The sequence below is a fragment of the Phodopus roborovskii genome, unplaced genomic scaffold, assembly GCF_943737965.1.
Source record: "Phodopus roborovskii unplaced genomic scaffold, PHOROB, whole genome shotgun sequence".
Classification (NCBI taxonomy): domain Eukaryota; kingdom Metazoa; phylum Chordata; class Mammalia; order Rodentia; family Cricetidae; genus Phodopus; species Phodopus roborovskii.
The window spans coordinates 50,763,341-50,782,763 of NW_026126480.1; the positions used below are offsets into that span (position 1 = coordinate 50,763,341).

Below are 19,423 nucleotides of genomic sequence, written 5' to 3' on the forward strand. Positions count from 1 at the left end.
TGGGAGGCTGGGGCAAGAGGACTGCCATGAATTCAAGCCTAGCCTGGACTACATAGTAAAATACTGTCTGAAAAAAAAAAAAAAAATACTAATTAACAGTGCATTTCTGCCATCTTTTTCCTTCTTCATAATAAAAAAAAAAAAAAAAAAAAAAAAAAAAAAAAAATGCTCTGGTGTGCTGAGCAAACCCTTGGAAGGAAATGAGCTGAGTGCTTAAGTCAGCTATTGCCATCAGTCACCTTCAGACCAGCACAGGCGGCCTAGACAAGCTCTTCATTCCTATCCTGTATGACTCTTTGAATAATAAAAAGTTGGAAGGAAAAAAAAATCTGTGTGGCAAAAGGCTCCACAAAGTCGGAAAGCACACAGTAAGACTGGGGTACATGCAGCTCATCTCCCTAAAAGTGTGAGGGAAGGCTGCAAATAGAAAATGAGCAATGGCGGAAATGAACACATCATAATGAGTAATGAGCTAAGTCTCCTGGATGACAGGGGGTAAGGGGGTAGGGCACATCTGAGAAGACACCTACTCTACTTGGGATTCTTCAGCCACATATGAAACTATCAGTGCCCTTGGACCCCTAGACTACTGCTGTGCCACACTGCCCTCCAGCTTCCTTCCCAGCTGCTTGCCCTGTCCACAGGGCAGGAATCACCCACCTTCGTGGTCTTCAAACCGCACCCCGAGTTCAGGCAGGATGTCATCCCGGAGAGCATCACTGAGCTGCAGAACCTCAAGGACTGTAGGTAAGAAAGAGCAGCTCCTTAAGGCTACAGAAGGCCTAGACCCCCCTAAACCTATGCTTCCTCCAGTGCTGACAAGTGGGTACTGGTTGCCAGGTTGGAGAGAAGCTAAAGAAGCCAGGAGGCTACCCAAACCATCACTGCCAAAGAAATCCAAGCTAGAGCACAGGCCCACAACCACCCTCATGGTGAGCCCACAGGGTCCAAAAAGGACAGTCAGCTGTTCTAGTACTGCAGCCCAGTGTTGGGAGCCAGGGCCTGTCTGTTCCCAAAGATGCTGGGCAAAGAGAAGTCAGACCACCCTGAGCCTGGTATGGCCAAACCTCCAAACGTTCCTCCACAATGATAAGGTCCCATAACACTCAAAGCCCTGGTCATCATCAGCCTGGCTCAGCCCTGAGGCCGTGTCCCTTCATGCATGTCGCCAGGCCAATGCTACATCTATTTAGGGTTTCTGCCCTGAGTCTTCCTTCCCCTAATATTGTCACCTCAGCAGTTTTGTGCATGTGTCCAAGGGCTAAGACCTTGGGTGCTCAAGAAGACCGAGCCCCCCTACAGCTCTGAATGTCCTCCCAAATCAGAATGTAGTTGGAGTGAAGGGTGTCCATGGTTCAGACGGGGTCTGCAGGCAGCAGCACTATGTGACAGTAAGGAGCCCATGCTGGAGTGATGAGAGGTGGAGCTGTACAAGCCCTGCACTGAATGGTGAGAGCTGATCTGAAGATTACTTTTTTACACACTATCTACTTTAATAAATTATATGCCTGCCTGAGCCTAGTCCCCTACTGGGAGAAGCCTGGTACTGTCACCTATACAACTCAGAGGACACAGCCCAGGCTTCTGGGGGTCCCAATGCCATGGACGTCTGCTGAGTCTGGGACCAGGATGGAAGTCTCCTAGAGGACTGGGCAGGAGAGGTTCTTCTGAATTGAAGGCCACCCTTGCCATGGCCAGTAGCATTCCTGCTGAGAAGCAAGCCACTTCATAATCAGTGTGGTGCCTAGTAAGGCAAAGAAAACTTCATTGGACAAGGTTCTACGTCTGGGTGCCTCCTGAGGATACCTGGGCTAGCAGCAGGTGATCCCTTAGAACCACCTGGTACAAATGATGGTGTGGCTCTTGGCCCCCTAAGTAATTTTTTCTCTCAAGCCATATACTTAACTTTGGAGGATGAAGGCATGTGTGTGCATAGGCAGCCTGGCACCACCATACACCAGGCAGGGCCCAGATATGACTCTAGCTCTGGCCCTAGCAGGAACTTTTCCAAGCAACCTGAGACTGCAGCAGGATAAGCCACTCTTGGGTCACCAGGAACAGAAAGGAGACCCAATGCAAGCCAAAGTGCAAGTGTACGCTAGCTGTGCACAGAACCCTCTAGCCTGCCTCTGTTTAGAACAAGAACTATAGAGACACGTGACCCGCAGGACCAAGGAAAGGTTCGGCCTCAGACGTTCTAAGTCAAAGGAAACTCTGACCTAGTACAACACTGCCCTGACGAGCCAGTGAGATAAAGCAGGTCCAGTTAGGCATGGAGCTATATACACTTACAGAACATGGGCAGCTATCACAGGGAACACAGCAGAGGGTGAGCTGCAAGGGTGAGATACCCAGCATGGGCTCACCTTTCTTCTCTCGGGCAATCTTCCGCACACCTTCTCTGAATTCTGACAATACCTGCAGGTAGGGCATGACGGTGGACTCCAGCTGCGGAGAAAATGAGTTTGAGTCACAAGAGCCATTGCTGTATTTGTAAATGAATACTTAACAGTTCAGTGGATGTGCCACAGATTACATGCTGCTGTACCCTGTGTCCTAAAGCTCACAAGTCCTTGTCATGCCAGGTGGTATGAGAGTTACATGTGCTGGAGTGGAGATAGACCATACCTCTAGCCTTCTTGGACACAGCTTGAAGAAACTAGTAACCATACTGTCAACCTTGGCTCCCAATACCTAATAAAGGTGATGTGGGCCAGGGAGAAAAAAGCACCTTTGGGTTTAAAGCCAGATTTACTCGGCAGACGTTGCCCATTGCTGACACGATGTGTTTTCCTCAAGACAGCCAGAAGCCTGTCCTTACCATCTCTGATGGCCCACTGGGATGCACTGACCATTGTGGGCCTGTTGAGGACTATTCATCTTATTAACTTAAATGTTTAACTAATAGCTGTACAAAGGGTCACTACCTACAGGGGACCCAGAGCTACACTAGGCAAGACCCAAATAGGAGTCTAAATCTAGAATCAACTTACAGTATATTTCTCTATCTCCAGGATGAAAAAGGTCTGGGACTTCTGAGCAGGGTCTCCGTGTGTCTCAATTACACACAGCTCAAGGACCAAGATAAGGAGGTGGTAGAAACATTGGCTGGGAGGCAAGAGAGACCTGAAGTCTGAGATAACTAGGCCCAGCCTTCACCAGACAAACTAAAGGAAACTATCTCATTACAGCAAAGGCTCTGGACTTCTAGGGTACAATTAGACCTTATCTCCAACCTCCTTGAACAGCTAAATAGGCCAGTCACCATAGCATCAACTTGGCTCCCAGTACCCAAAGAGGCCGGAGAGGTAAAGGGCAGGCAGGGTCTGTCTTCAACAGTCCTGAAGTCGGTACCTGTTGCCAGCTTCTACCTGGCTACAAGATGTTTAGGCCCTGGTCTGACTCTGGCTCACACATCATGTTTTAACTTGGAAGTCACCCCTGATCTTCACAATGGAAGTTGTGGGATAGAGGGTGCATGGCCTCACAGGCTTACCAAGTTCATTAGTGGCTGCTATTTCCTATAAGCCAACTTCAAGGAGATAATGAGACCATCTGGGGATGCATGAGATATCTTGGGATGCCTCTCCAAGAACATAGCACCATAGAAGACTAAAAACTACTTTTAAGTTCAAAGGCAGAATGACTTCCACAAGGGGTTATGTCTTATTTTTTGTTTTAAGATTTATTTAATTTATTATGTATGCATTGTTCTGCATATGCTGGCAGGTTAGAAGAGGGCACCAGATCTCATTATAGATGGTTGTGAGCCACCATATGGTTGCTGGGAATAGAACTCAGAAACTCTGGAAGAGCTGCCAGTGCTCTTAACCTGAGCCATCTCTCCAGCCCTATATCTTTTGTTTTCAAAGAAAAGACGGGGGCCCCAACACTTGGTGGCATTGTAGAGAATCCAGTTCCTAGCACATGTATTGGGTAACTCACAACCACCTGTAATTCCAGCTGCAGGGACTCTGATGCCCTCTTCTGAGGACACCTGCATTCACATTCACACCCCCCACAACTAAAAAAAAAAATGTTAAAAAAGCAAGCTGGCAGCACTGTTGTTAAGAAGACAGAGGAGACTTGCATGAGTTTCTAAAAAGCCCCAGCAGTGACCCCTACCTGGCAAAGTCTAGAAGTCACCACACCAACCACTCCCTGAGACTCAGAAAGATCTCTTCCTTCATGGGAGCGGGGCTCAGGATTGACAGCCCTGTGTGGAGGAGGAGCTGCCTGGGCTGCTCTTTGGTAAGAAGCAGCTCTGAAACAGCTTTGTATTTCCATTTGTACTGCACTACTGTTTGCATCAGACAGCAGATGCTCCATCTAAATGTTTACATACACTCTTAATTTCACAATTAAAGAGCACTCTCTGCAGGAGGGTGGCGGGGAATTTTAAATGAACTGTCCCCATGTTGCAGAGGACCATTACTGACACGTGTGACTGTCAGTCCATGAGACCTACAAAAGCTGAAGCCAGCTGTGAACATGGGTCTGTTCTAATAGAGGCTTCCTTGCATGCTTAGACTGGTACTGGATGCTCTTTGGGACCATAGCTTTCCATTTTCTTGGCAATGGCTGATAGAACAGGGGCTTGGACTATGTGGTGGACTCTAGGCTGTTGTGAGAACTGGACTTGGCCTGGCATGGGGTTCTGCATAGCTCTGAGGAGCAGTGGGATAGTGGGAATCCCCCAGGATAGCACTGTGGTATGTGATCACATGACCTTTAGGAATGTGCCCACTGATTATAGCACCCACACTCCACATTTTCAGGTTGAAATACTTGGAGGAAAAACAAATTGCGTGTTTGTACTGACCATGTACCATCATCCCCCAAACCACACAATGTAACCATCTGTACAGCATTTACAACAAGAGATTATAAATAACCTAGAGCTAAGTTAAAATTTATAAAGGAGGCCTGAGGAGACAGCTGTTGGTAAAGCGCTACTGGGACAGCATGAGGACCTGAGTTTGATCCCCAGAACCAACATAAAAAGCCAGAGTAATGTGACATGCTTTTAATCCCACTGCTGGGGATGCAGACAGGTGGATACCTGGAGCTTGATGGCTAGCCAGTGTAGCCAAAGAGTCCCAGGTCAATGAGAGACCTTGTGTCAAAAACAAGGCAGGTGGCTTCTGAGGCCCACTTCTATACACAGACAGACACACACAGGCAGCCTCAAGGCATGCAGACAGGAGCATCAGAGGGTGACAGCAGCTAGCCACTTGAGGACCCTTTTGGTGCACTCTACTTACATTCAGGTTTGTTCCAGGCCCACCAACTGGGAAACCCAAGGGGCTCTCCTCTTCTATGGCCCCAAAGATCTGAGGGAAGAAACAAATAGGACTCAAACTATGAGTAGGTTGAACAAGATATATACATATACATACATACATACACACATATATACACATACATATATACATACACACACACACACACACAGAAGCGGTGTAGCCAGTAGCTCAAGAGCTGTCCTGGCATCTCTGATCTCTGGGGCAGACAGCCAGGTGAGTATCCAGAAATGGCTGGGGAGAGGCAGGAAAGAGCAGCACCAAGCTCTACAATGCTATCCTAAGGTGCATCCTGGCTCAGAGCTGTTGCTCTGACCCTCTTCCAGCTAAAAGCCACAAGAGACTGATGACAAGGACAGAAGGATAAGGCAGGGAAAGTCCCACTGGCTTGGGAGGGATTGCTGCTTCAGGGTATGGGGGCCTAGAGCCAGAACTGCTCTGCACAAGATATGCTCAGAGTCAAGGTCTTGTCACTGGCTTTTGCTTAGCAGGGACCAACAGCTGTGTCTACAGATGGCTCTGAGGCTTTTAACCACAATCCAGGGAGGCCCAGATCAGCAGCTTCCGGCAGCACTCAAGCTAAGTTCCCATCAGGGACCTGTTGCCAGGCTCACCTTCAGCATGCGGGTGAGGTACAAGGCGATGTTCTCCAGCAAAGCCCGGTTGGGCCTCCTCCTTTCAGCCTTCCTAGCTGCCATGTAGAGGTTGCACTGACTGACCAAAGCCCGCATCTCCTCCATGACAGTGCGGGTGTCGATGTTATCACACAGGGCTTCATGAACTGCTGTCTTCTTGTCATAAAAGCTGAGCAAGGAAGAGGAATAGAAGCAAAAGTCAGCCCAGTGCTCTACCACAGAAGTCTCCAGAGTCCAACAATCAGAGCCACTGCCACCAGCAGGCATTGCACTTCTGACATGTGACAGGGCCTGGCCTCATCATCAGCTACAGAACAAGGCATAATGCAGATACTATCATCTGACCCAGAGCACCCCCCTACACACACACACACACACACACACACACACACACACACACACACACACACACACTCTCACTCTAGCTCGCTCACCCTCTTCTTTTGCCCCCAAGGAAAGGGCTCCACCTTACTTCTTATTGAGTTCCATTTCTTCAGCTTCCCACTTTTCAAATTGGCCAGTGATGTCTACGGGGGCTCGGAGGATGTCTTTCACGTTTAAGAAAAACTCCTGAAGTTATGGAAGTCAGGTTAATGGCATTTGGACAACCTTCTACCTAGAGAGACTTGACGTCCTACTGACGTGATGTCACTTGAGGGGAGATCTGTCAGCACAATGCACTCAGGTCCAAAAGACACAGAACACTTCTTCCTCAGGATAGAAACGTGACAACTCCCTGGGCAGGAAGCCTGAGTCAGAATGAAATGTCCCACATGTGAACATGACCTTTGCTCTGCAGCTATCAGTTTCAGGAAGTGGCATCACTGTGCCCTGGCTTATATCAGAAGACCCACACCACCAAACAATGCCGTCCACTTCCAGCAAGAACTGGGTACTCACATTCATGAACTTTTCATACTGAAGTGCAGACTCCATAGTGTTGCTAGAATAGTCCAGTGTGTCTTTCCAAGAGTGCATGAGGAATGCCAGCCGCAGCTGCCGAGCTGGGGGGCAGACACATGGCCACAATTATTTCTGAGCAGCTGCTGGTACCCAGGTCATGGTTTCTGCAGGAGCTCTGCTTACCTGAGTGCTTCTTTAAGGCATCTTTTATGGTGATGAAGTTTTTCAGTGACTTGGACATCTTGCAACCTGCTATCGTCAGGTGGCCCGTGTGCAAAAAGTACCTGACCCAGCAGTCATTTTCAAAGTAAGCCTGAGTACAAAGAGACGGGAGGAAGGCTTGGCTGCTTGTCAGGAGATTCTGGACACTAGATGCACCATGTCTTGCTTTGTGTACCACGAATGAGGTAGATGCTACCACCTCTCCTAAGTGGGCCACCTGGGGCTTGAAGGCCCTGGTGACCTGCCAGCGGGATAGCACTAGTTTGAACCTAAGCTTCTCTGTCCCCAAAGGTAAAGCTGTTACCACTGGAATTCAGACAAAATGATTAGGATGCAGCTCTCCCTCAGCTCCCAAGATGGATGTCAAGTTAATCAGGAGGCTCTTTCTTAGGGTGCTGCTGCTGTCTCTCCAGCAGACCAGGAAGACATCATGCTCCCTTTCCAGCAAGGCAACCTGTCTTTACCTACCTCTGACTGTGCCAGCTCATTGTCATGGTGGGGGAAACGGAGGTCAAATCCTCCACCATGAATGTCCATTGAGGCTCCCAGGAGTGTGCCTGCCATAGCGGAGCACTCTATGTGCCATCCTGGACGACCCTAGAGAGACACAAAGGGCCCTGCTGACCATTTCAAACATGCACAGGCCTTTATTACTCTGAATTTCACTGAAATGACTTTAAATCTTCACAGGACAAACTAAAGGCAAATCTGTTTATATAGTTCAAAGTCAGTCTCTGTGGCTGTGGCTTAGCCAAAGCCTGGGATTATTTCTAGATCCCCAAGCACTCAACAAGTAGCAAATAGCCACACACACATGACTTGCCACAAGGCTGCCACATAGTTATCTAGACCTCCAGCATCAACAACATCAACATTCATGCACAGACACCCAGAGCAGAAGCCTCTGATGCAGCCAATTGGATTGTACCCCCTAAGAGATCAGGAAACCAAGTCCTGAGAAGAGAAGCTGCTAACTTAGAGGCCCAGCATCCGAGGGCCTGCAGCTCTTCACTGATCCAGAACCAGGTCTGGTCCCTGCAGCACTGTCCATCTTTTCCCAGCATCCACTCCATCACTAGAGCTGGGAGTTATGTTAGCAGTCTGTGACATCACCTCTTCTCACTGTCCCTGCTCATAAAAGTAACTCACTTACCTTTCCCCAGGGACAAGGCCAGGATGGCTCTCCTGGCTTGGAGGCCTTCCACAGGGCAAAGTCATTGGGAGAGCGTTTCTCACTGAGGCGGTCAGAGGAGATGCTCAGGTCACCTGTGATTGTGAATGGTTAAGGGAAGCAGGCATGGTCATTTACAGGTGCCTATAGGAGTGTCAGCACCTTACCTCAAGGCCACTCTGTGTGTCTATGGCCAGCCCTTCTCATTAACCAATTAACTTGTGACAGACATGAGTAGCAACTGCTGTCTATCAGCTCTTAAGTCTGACTCTGAGTCAGGCTCTCAGCTACTGGGGCAGTCCTAGAGACACACCTGCCTCTTCAGCTGTGAATTCCATGTCAGTAGGAGAAGTCATTGTACTATAGGCTGGAGCTAAGTGGGTGAGTGACTCTCGGGGGCACCCAGGGTCAACACACATAGCTAGCTGCCAGCATGCTGCTTTCCTGAAGTGCAAAGGTGTGGCCGAGCTGTTGTGTACTACTCTGGAAGCTGAGGTCAGTGGTAACAAGTTGATTCGCAAAGCACCAGGTAAAAGGGCTGAGGTGTAGCTTCAATCATGAGAGCAGGGTGCCTGCTGGGTGCATTTCCTGCCAGATCCTCTGAGACTCCATGGGGTAGTGGAGGAAACCACTGGCCAGAGGCACTTGGACAGCAACATACAAGTATAAGATGGCTGGAGACCCAAGAGGAAGGATGACACTGGCACCAAGTACATGAAGGACCTATAGACAGATCTGCTGTGGAGATGGGGACTTGGTACCCCACACTGATGATCAAGCCTATGTTAGGTGAATGGACAGAATGAACACCTTCCTTCTACCTCAGGCTTGGGCCCTGGGCTGCAAAGGTCTACCTGATCTTTGCAGCCACGGAGCCCCGTGAAAGCCCTGGGACAGGAAGCACACCTGCTATTCTAGGAGGTTAACTTGGAATTTAAATCAGCTCCATCTTTCAGGAACTGAGTGCCCAGGCTTGATGCCCCTGAGCTGTGATGGAGGGAGGCATTATTAGGGCATCCTGAAACACCAGCTCCAGAGGCTGGCCACATACTAAATGCATAATGTTTGAGCAGGACTCCCGCCATCACCTCTTGGCCCCGAGAAAATCACTGTTACATTCTGGTGTGCTCATCTGCAGAATGAAAATAAACTTTTCAAGACAAATGCAGAAACACGAGGCGCCCAGGACAGACCTTAGCCTGGCTCTAGTTCCTTTTCCTGCTGTTCCTCTGCCAGCAAGAAGCATCCAGAATCACAGCTCTTGAGGCTCCATATCATGCTCTTTCAGCTAGTCTCTTTCACACAATCTAGGCTAGCAGCCAGGTTCTCCATGCTCTTGTGGAGAGCTAGTTTCTAGTTTACCAAGTCATTCACTAACCTGCCTTTTCTTGAACTCCTCTGCTCTCTCTCTCTCCATGCACTGTTCTTCTCTGCTAGTTTTCTGCCTGACTGCTCGGCTCATTTCCTTTCTCTTTGCTTATTCACAGCCACTCGTGCTTGGCAGTCAGCATTACACCCCCCCCTGTGCCTCTGTGGTCTCTTTTCCTCTGAGGGACTCAGGAGTAGAAACCTCAGCTTGCCAGTCTCCCATCCCAGTAGTGTGGAGGCCTACACATCTGCATGTTGGTCAGACAATAAGAGGACTGTTTGGGACTAGCTCTCAGACTTCCTTCTGTACCTGGCTTGTGGTCTGAGGGCTTAAAGGGATAAATCCCAGAGGACACAGAGATGGCTCAGTGGTTATGAGCACTAACTGCTCTTTGAGAGGACCTGGGTTCGGTTCTCAGGACAGAAATGGTAGCTCAAAACCATTTGTAATTCCAACTTCAAGGGGTCTGACATCATAGGTTCTGACCTTCTTGGGCACCACATTGTGCACAGACATACATGCAAGCAAATACTATATACATTAAAAACAAAAACAGGGAAAGCTGCTATTTGATTCCTTCAACCATGTCTGCTAGCATATTCAAAACTTTTGCTCCACTGTTAACCCAACCTCTCTGTTTCTGCAAAGTGTACAAGACTGGCTCTAGGCATGTGTCAGTGTGTGGCCCCGGAGCTCTCTTGGCTTTCTCACTGTGAAGTCACCTCTTTATATTGACTACTACACCTATCTATCCACGCCTGGGCCTAATATCAATGCTAAGGTGGCTTAGTTTTTCTCTCTCTTGCCAAGGTTCCTGTGTCTTTTGTTGAGCTTTTCAATTCTGGTATTTCTTTAGAATAGAGCCCCACAGCTGATATTTCTATACAGAGCCTACATCTTTATGGCCAGCCTGACCTCTGTCATGCAAGTTACTCCTCATCTTTTTTTTTTTTTCCAAGATAGGATTTCTCTGTGGCTTTGGAGGCTGCCTGGAACTAGCTCTTATAGACCAGGCTGGTCTCAAACTCACCTTTGCTCCCCCCGCACCAGTGCTGGGATTAAAGACATGTGCCACCACCACCTGGCAGTTACTCCTTATGTTAACAGTATGCTTTCCCAACCTTGGGTTTTGTGAGACTCTCTTTAGCTTCATTGTGGGTAAAGACTTCTGAATAGTGTTGTCATGTGGTCCTTCCTGACCCAGGAAAACGTTGACACCTGTGTTTAAAATCCTTGGAACAAACACACACCGCTGCATCCACATCTAAGCCACACACTGTCACAGCAGGACAGGCTCTGAGTCCTCTGTATCAAGTCAAGTGCCCCATCAGAATAGAACAGGGCCAGGCCCAGGGCCTCTCTGCTAAGTGACTGTCACAGTTGCTGAAGGCCAGGACAGTAGAGTGCTAACTGTTCTGTTTCTTAAGCAATGTTGTCTAAAGCAGAAAATTCCTGGCACTCTTTTAAGGAAAACAGGCTGTTTCTCCATGTGCCTGTGGAGTGTACATGGGCACCCACCATGACCAAGAGGAAGAGACCTGGTGCAGTGAGTGAAGAAGAGCAGCTTAGCTTTTGTTCACACACATTCCCTGAGTTCTCACCTTCCCCTTCCTGAAGAGCTTTCTGGTCCCCAACGGCCTCGGGCACCAGCTTCCCATAGGAGTGCTTTTCACTAGCAGCAAACTTGGCTGTGTCGAAGTAGACGGACCCATTTGAAGCATAGCTGGAAACGAGGAAAGGGCGTCTCAGTCACACACCACAGCACTGATGAGAAAGCATGAAGGACCGGGAAGTGCCAAGGGCCAAGACCATGAAGCTTCTGCTCTCTGCTGCTGGTTGGAAGCCACAACTTCATGGGCTGAGTAGGAGCAACAGGGATGCCTCCTGAGGCAGAGGTGGCCCATTTAAGTGTCAGGCCGGGATGTCCCTTACAGACCCTCTGCTTGGTGTACTGTAGCCATCTGATTACATCCCCACTTGATGGCACAATCACATATGACACACCTTCTCCTCTGTCTGCATTCTACTTTGTGATCCTGTCATGGCTCTCCGTGTGTCTCTAGCATATTCTAGCTCAGAGGAGTGTCCTTTCTGACCCAGGCTTGCCACTTGGCTGGACCAGTATCTCCTGCTGCCCTGTAGCTGTTTGCCACATGGGGTGAGGTGGCACAGTCATTTCGGAGGTAGCACTGTAGCTGTACCAGGGTCCTATCCATAACTCCCTTTGAGGAACCCACAAAAAGGCTAACGCTAATGACATGGGCATTTCCAGTTGTCAGACATGCTAGAGCAGTACCCCTGAGCTGGGTAGTGTCTACACTAAAATCACAGCCAGGCAATAGAACACACACTCATGAAATGTATGGATGGTACTGATGTTTCCAGGGGCCCTGCGGTGTCCAAGTTAACTATTATGTGGTGCTGGCCCCAATGACCTATGGTCATCACTGTCAAGCTTCTGAGCAGAAAAGGGGCTTCGTCTTCATGATAACATCCAGAGGAGGCCACTGGGCCACCCAGGAGAATTCTCACTGTTCAGATAGCATGATGCTCCCCACCCTGACTGGTTCAGCAGGAAAATAGACACATGACAGACTGAAAGACCTGGTCCTTCCCTGCCTGGGGCCTGCAGGGGGAGGAGATTTAGGTCACCTAAGCGCCGGCCTCCAGGCAGTCTAAGACTGTGACAGTGCTTCAAAAGAATGGCTGTTGGGAGCTAGCTTGTAGCTAGTACTGCCTCTCCAGTTTGCTCCATGACTCAATTTTCCCAGTTAAATGCTTGTGACAATGGTGTGTCCCATGTATGTCATGAACCAGGCAAGGGCTCCATCCTTTAAGCAATCCAAGTTCCTGCAGCAGAGCTGGAATAAAGTGCAGCTTTAGGTCAGGTGCTGGGCTGAGGAGTGAGAAGGTGTGGCCCTGGCACCTAGACTCTCTCTCCCCACAGAGCTGAGTGGCCTGGCAGGGGAGGGGATGGTTTCTCATGCTTACCCATAACCATTGTCCACAATCTTTTGGACGAAGTTCACAATTTCTGGCACATACTCGCTGACCCGGGTCAGAACATCAGGAGGAAGAACCTGTGGGGACAGAGTAGAGTCTCAGGGCTTTCTCCCGACCAGTCTGAAAGCCTCAGCCTCCATTGAGTACACTCCCTGGAGAGCACATAACTGTCAGAACCGACAGCATGGGCGTGTCATCCCTGCTCCCTGGGCGACTGTTGCAGGAGGATCACAAGTTCAAGGCCCACAAGGAAAGCTCATCGAAACTGTTTCAAAATTAAAGTTAAGGGGCAGAAAACTATTTTAGCAGAAAAGAGGCACAAGGTAGACAGAAAGACCTTCCCTGTCTGGGGCCTGCCTGCAGGGGGAGGGGACTCAGGATGCTGAGCACCGGCCTCCAGGCAGTCATGAAGACTGTGACATGGACTTATTCTGCTTTCTGGGAGTCCTTTATCTCAGTTGATCCCTATTTGTTTCCTTTTTATTCTTTTTCTTTTCTGAGACATGGCCTTTCACAGAGATCTATCTACCTGCCTCTGCCTCGGCCTTTGGGATTAAAGGCTGTTTATTTTTGAGGCAGGATCACACAACACAGCTTGGACTCGCCATGAACTGAACTGAGATCCTCCTGCCTCCGCCTCCTGAGTGCAGAACACAGGCGAGTGTTGCCAAGCTGGCTCCATCCTGGATTTCTGACTTCTTTTCTAGGCAGTCCTAAGTGCCAGGCATGGAAATACACATGCAAACACTAAAACAAGAAGCATTCCTCACCCCTTATTTAAGTTCAACATCTACCCAGCCACCGAGCTTGCAAAATGAAGACACTATGGATGGCAGGCTTTCTGGCTTTACCAGAAATCACAACTTGGAAAGCAGAGCTTGGCCTGAGAAAGCAAGGACCAGGCAATCCAAGACACTCACATTCAGGGCTTCCATGTCTTTGTGGAACTCTTCTTCCCAGAACTTGGGCAGTTTGGAGAAAATAGAATTGTCAGTCACCTCACTGCCACCGGTAGAATCGAGCCAGTCAGAGAGCAAGTCCTTCGCTTCCTCCAGCAATACCTAAGAGAAAAGATATCTGTACATGGGCTAGGTTTCATGCAAGCACTCACAGAAAGATGGCAGGAGCCAACCAATACCCTGAAGTCAAAGCCAGCCTTGCAGAGCAGGATCCATGAGTTGCCATCTCCCACTGTTGGTATGAAACATATTCCAAATATAATTGTGCTGGGTAAGAAAATGTCTGCCCTTGTCCTCCTAGGATGAATGTCTTGAGCACAGTATCTCCAGCAGGGTAGGGCTGTGAAGCCACCGGCAGTCTGCACTCTTATCACAGAAGCACAGGGCAAAGAGCAAAGGGTAGACAGACAAAATACAGATGACCTGGCAGAGCAAGGGCACCAGAGAGGGCAGTGAGCCATGGACACTGGCAAGAAAGGATGCAGGGTGCCACACAGGCTGGCACTGCTGTCAGTGTTCCTGGAAGTAGCAAGGCAGATCTCTTCAGGGTACTTTTCTCCACATGAAGGGGCAGGGGACATAGAAAAAGTGAAAGGAAACTGGGCATGGTGGCTCATGCCTTTTCTCGAAGCACTAGGGAAGCTAAAGCAGGAGGACTGCTATGAATTTGAGGCCATCCTGCACTATACAAGTGCAGGATATGAGGCAAGATCCTGCCTCATAAATAAACAAACAAATAAATAAGTAAATGAGGAAGTCAGGTGCAGTGGCACGCCTTTAATCCTAGCACTCAGGAGGTAGAGGCAGGAGGCTCTCTGTGAGGTTGAGGCCATCCAGAACTACATACAAACCCTGTTTCAAAAAGCAAACAAATAAAAAACAGAAGGAAGGAGGGAGGGAATGGGATGGGATGGGAGATGACAGGGAAGGAGGGAGAGAGGCAGGGAGAGAGGGGCATTTCCAAATAAGTAGTGTATGTCTGCAAGTGTTATGTCTAGACTACAAGTGTCACATCTAGAAAAATACAAATTTCTGATGACAAGCAACAGCAAGCTATAAGATAACATGGAAATAGTCCAGGCAAGTATGAACAGAGAAACAAATGAAACTTTGAGATGAAGTCTACTAAAACCACTAAATATTCCAGAGGACATGACAGGGGGCTGGAGAGGATTGGTGACTGGGACTTGATGTTGCAGAATATTTGTTTATATTGTGAAGATGTGTCTTTGTTAATGTACCTTCTGATTGGTTTAATAAAGAGCTGAATGGCCAATAGCTAGGCAGGAAGAGAGTAGATGGGACTTCCGGGGAGAGAGAGGATTCTGAGAAGAGAGGCGGAGATACCAGTGAGACACTGAACAAGTTGGACATACAGCACAGAGGAGAGATAACCAAGCCGCGTGGCAGACATAGATTAATAAAGACAGGAAAACTTAAGTTATAAAAGCTAACTTATAACAGTACTTTTCAAAGTTCTCAAAACACATAAGACTCTGAGGCCAGTCACACCCCATCTAGGTGTGACTAATAAGAACTGTCTTGTCCAGGGGAAAGCTGGCTCCATGGGCATTCTCATCCCCAGTTGGGAAAAAGTCTAAGATAAGGCCAAGCTTTCATAATTAATAATAAGTCTCCATGTTGTGACTTCTGAGCTGGCAGCCCAAATGAAGTCTGAGTATATAACATGAAGTCACCTAAAATGGAATGAAATCTGAAGGGCGGAACAGAGCTGGGCCTCTGACAGGAATCCCAGGGGGAGGAAAGGAAGCAATAGGAACCCAGGGAAACACCTAAGGCCTTCTCAGAACTCAGGTGACAGTTTGCAGGCTGGCGATGCGTTCATACCCGGTTACATTAAAAGAAGCAGAAAGCCACAAGAGTGTCTTTAGAAGGAGCTAGACAGAAGACACGGGAAAATGATGTATAGGGCAGCATTCTGGCCTCAGTCCCCACAGCCAGCAGGGCAGGCCCAGGGGCTTGGAGAAGAGTATCCAAGCAGCATATTCTGCAAACCACCTCTGAGACCACACTGAAATGGACACTATTCTAAGCAGTCAACAGCTGGGCCTCCCACTACAACTCTCAGTTTCTCAAAGCTGCCAAAGCAGAGAAGACGCAGAGGCTAGTCACACCTCATCTAAGTGTGACTAATAGCAACTGTCTTGTCCGGGGAAAAGATGGTTCCATGGGTGCCCCATCTGCAGGAAAGTGGGTTCCATCAAAATCTAGTCCATTCAAAGGTCATAGCACCAAAGCCAGTATGTGGCCTGAAACCTCCTACTTCTTGGGAGTTCTGGAAAGGCAGGCCACCAAGCCCAGCCAGCACCCACCAGCAGGGCCTCCAGGGGACCCTGAAAACTGTGCTTTAAAAAAAAATGTATTTTTATTCACATGTATGCATACATATGTCTGTCATGTGAGGCAGGTATAAACAGGGGCCAGAAGAAGGCATCAGATCCCCTGGAACTAAGTTAAAGGTACTGGGAACCAAACTTACTCTTAACCATTAATCTGGCTGTCCGTCTCTCCAGCCCAGGAACCTGTTTAACAGCTACAGGTGACAGGACCAATGATGTTCAGGAAGTGCTGGGCAGAGAACGGAAGTAATGCAAGCGAATCTGACCGCGGTGAGAAGAGACTGAGGTGCAAGAGGGCAGATGGCTGAGACGCCTAACAGAAGCTTCAAACAGAGAGACCAAAATGTGTGGTTGGGAGTTGTGAGGGAGTGCTGTGTTCCGACCTGTACTACTTAGAAAAGTGGGGGACGGTTACTTCAGGCCACTCAGTTACTACACACAGCATTATTTCAAAGGTGACTACTGATGGGTGACAATACCCATTAGCCCTGCTTCAAAAGCAAGCTCTGAAAGGGCAGGTGTGAACTACTGACTACTTCCAGGGAAGGAAGCCCACAACGCAGCAACCACACAGAGTCCAAAAGAAACCAAGACACGGGCCTCACACCTGTAATCCCAGCACTTGGGGCTGAGGAAGGAGAACAGAGGCTACACTGATTTTTGAGGTAGACGGTCTGAGATCACTCAGCAGTTAGAAAGCAGGAGGCTGGACTTCAGCAGCTGTCTCAGAACACAGGAATTTGGCCAGCCTGGGAAAGGTGGCATGAAGCTGAGAGAAAGCAGAGGTAGGCTTTCAAATCCATGCTGCCCATCCAGTGTAGAGACCAGTGGGCTTGGGTATTTCTAGCGACTAGGTCACCTTCCACATGACAGGAGATAAACTACCTCACAGCAAAAACCAACCTTAAACTTGAAACCCACGATCAGATGGCCTCCAAATGTATAAATATGGAGCTGGTAAAGAAGACTAGATTTTAGTTCCAATACCAGCAGTGAGGACACACAAGGAGTGTAGAGTGTGCTATGCCACCCGCCACCCGCACAGCAGGTATGAGACAAACAAGCGCACAGGCTTCTAGAGGGAATGTGAGGTCGTGACAGCAGCCAGGAGAGCAGGGCTCAGCAGAGAGGCTATGTGAGTTGACAGCCCATGGAGCCAGTGCAGGCAGCAAAGCCAGCAACCTGACAAATAACTAAAGAGACTGGGTGGACTCATCAGGGACAGCTCCCAGAGGGCCAGTCACCATGCTTTACCTCCAGAAACCCCACCAGGTTCTCAAGGCTGATACTAAGAGAGATGAGCTTGTGTGGAAGGAGAAGGGACCTTTTTGGAGTAGAGAAATAACCATTCATTTGCTGAATGATCTGGCAAACACATTCACTGTTATTTATCCTAAGAGCTGAAAACTTAGGTCCACAGAAAGTCCACACACAGCTCTCTATAGCAGCTCTATTCATAACTGCCAGACCTGGAAACAAGACACCCTTCAGATAAACACAGGGGTATATCTAGAAAGTGGGATATGGAATATTAGTCAGTGCTAAAAAGACATGAGCTACCAGGCCATGAAAAGACTTGGAGGAAACTTAGAACATGTATCTCTAAGAGAAGCAGTAGAACTGTGAAATAATTACATAACACCTATCTCTGATTTCTTACACAAAGCCTCTACATAGTTTGAATTTCCTAGGTGAAGGAGCATCTTTTGTTCTATTGAGGGACAGCCTTGAAATGGCATCTGCTTGTCAAGAGAGTTCCAGCTGCCAAGGTTACAAAGGGAGAAGATGGAAGCCTGAGCTGATCTCCAGTGGTCTTCACCAGACTAATCAGGCATACCTACATCATGAAGGCTCACAAAAAACTAAAGGAAGTGGGCTGTGGTGGTCACGTGTGTAATTCCAGCATTTAGGAAGCCAAGGCAGGTTTGAAGCCAGACTGAACTGTGAAAAGACCCCATCTCAATAAATTAGAACAAAACAACAAACAGACAAAACCCTGGCTGTACACTTCACTGATAAGCCAGTGAATGTCTCTCAGTTGTTTCCCTGAGTTCTGTAACTGGTCCTGGCAAACTGACTGAAGCTGAGGAGGACTGTCCCCACAGTTCTGGATTTACAGCTGACTAGTCACAAGGTAGGTGATAGCTTGTTACTTGAGGATGGCAGCTGAGGCCATCTTCATTGAATGTCAGAAATGAGTCAACAGCAGGGTGCCCAGCAGGGGTCTCTGGAGGGTTGGTGGTGTATAGGGGCTTGGAGAGGGAAATCTCTCACATTTGGGTGTGAAGCCAGTCTGGAAAGGCACATTCTGTGCAAATGCAACTCAGTCACACCTGAGGAAGGCCTGCCTACGGAGACACATCCAGTGCAGCAGTGAGCAGGAACTCGGCAGAGAGGAGCAGGTAGAGCACATACAGCTTTAGATCAGTAATGATGGATCCGGGTCCTTACCCATGGGTCCAAACCCACAGGAAACACGGTACATGTGGTCACGTGTGTAATTCCAATGTTTAGGAAGCTGACCATAAAGCCAAACAACCACTTACTACATCAGGCTGCCAGATAGCAATAAAGGCAGGACTCCAGTGGGGTGCTGCTGAAGGGGAGTCGTACAGGGAGCAGGAACCATATAATACCTCTCATTTTCTATGTGATTCAGAGTCCACTCTTAAGACATATCTTTTTGTTTGTTGATTTGTTTGAGACAAGGTCTCATTTTGTAGACCAGGCTGGCCTAGAAATCTCAGAGCTCCCTCTGCTAGGTCTAAAGGCATGGTAAACATAAGATCTTTAAGAATCAAATAGCTAGGGCTTGTAGCACAGACCTACAGTCCTAGCCAATCTACAGGCTCAGGCATCAAGACAGCATCCAAGACTAATCTGAGTAACACAAGGAGACTCAACCCCCATCCCAAAAAGGGGAAGAGGAAAGGCTGGTGTGGTGGCAGAGTGTTTACCTAATGTAAGAAAGTCCTGGGTTTCAGCTCCAGCATGGAAGGGAGGAAGAGAGGGAAGGAAGGTGGTCTGGTTAGGACAGGAGAGGCAAATGACCAAGCATCAGAGGACCTTCTTCGGTAGACTTTACACTGTTGTGTCAATAGGATGAACTGTCAAAGGAACTAGCAAAGACACAGAATCCCAACAACACAGCTGAGAACAGGAGGTGCAGCACAAATACAGAATCCTCTCTGGCACTAGAAGCCAGACTCCTGCTCAGGTGCATACGATGGTCGCACTCTGCTGGGTGAATGAGTCTCACCCAAATAGCAACTAAGTTGACATGAAAAGTGCAAGGCACTTGGAAAGAAGAAATAGACTTTTCAAAATATTAGAAAGGTTATCAAAAGGGCTCCAAGTACGTACTATCAGAACCAGCAAACACGGCCTGGGGTACACACTCTTAATCCCAACATTCCTTTAATCCCAGCACGTGGAAGGCAGAGGCAGGTGGATCTCTATGAATTTGAGGTCAGCCTGATGTCTACATAATGAGTTTCA

At 48.5% G+C, this 19,423-nt stretch overlaps 1 protein-coding gene across 3 annotated transcripts in view; it reads right to left on the reverse strand.

The window, feature by feature from the left end:
• Positions 1–19,423, reverse strand: part of Cars1 (cysteinyl-tRNA synthetase 1) — a 46,269-nt gene that overhangs the window by 3,006 nt on the left and 23,840 nt on the right. For all 3 annotated transcript variants that reach the window (XM_051193467.1, XM_051193466.1, XM_051193468.1), the window contains 12 exons: positions 13,527–13,667; positions 12,595–12,683; positions 11,205–11,326; positions 8,217–8,329; positions 7,532–7,660; positions 7,025–7,154; positions 6,839–6,942; positions 6,411–6,508; positions 5,918–6,107; positions 5,265–5,333; positions 2,367–2,448; positions 661–741 (listed from right to left, as the gene is read on the reverse strand). In XM_051193467.1, coding sequence (XP_051049424.1) covers positions 661–741; positions 2,367–2,448; positions 5,265–5,333; positions 5,918–6,107; positions 6,411–6,508; positions 6,839–6,942; positions 7,025–7,154; positions 7,532–7,660; positions 8,217–8,329; positions 11,205–11,326; positions 12,595–12,683; positions 13,527–13,667 — 1,348 coding nt within the window. The remainder of the gene's footprint in view (positions 1–660; positions 742–2,366; positions 2,449–5,264; positions 5,334–5,917; positions 6,108–6,410; positions 6,509–6,838; positions 6,943–7,024; positions 7,155–7,531; positions 7,661–8,216; positions 8,330–11,204; positions 11,327–12,594; positions 12,684–13,526; positions 13,668–19,423) is intronic.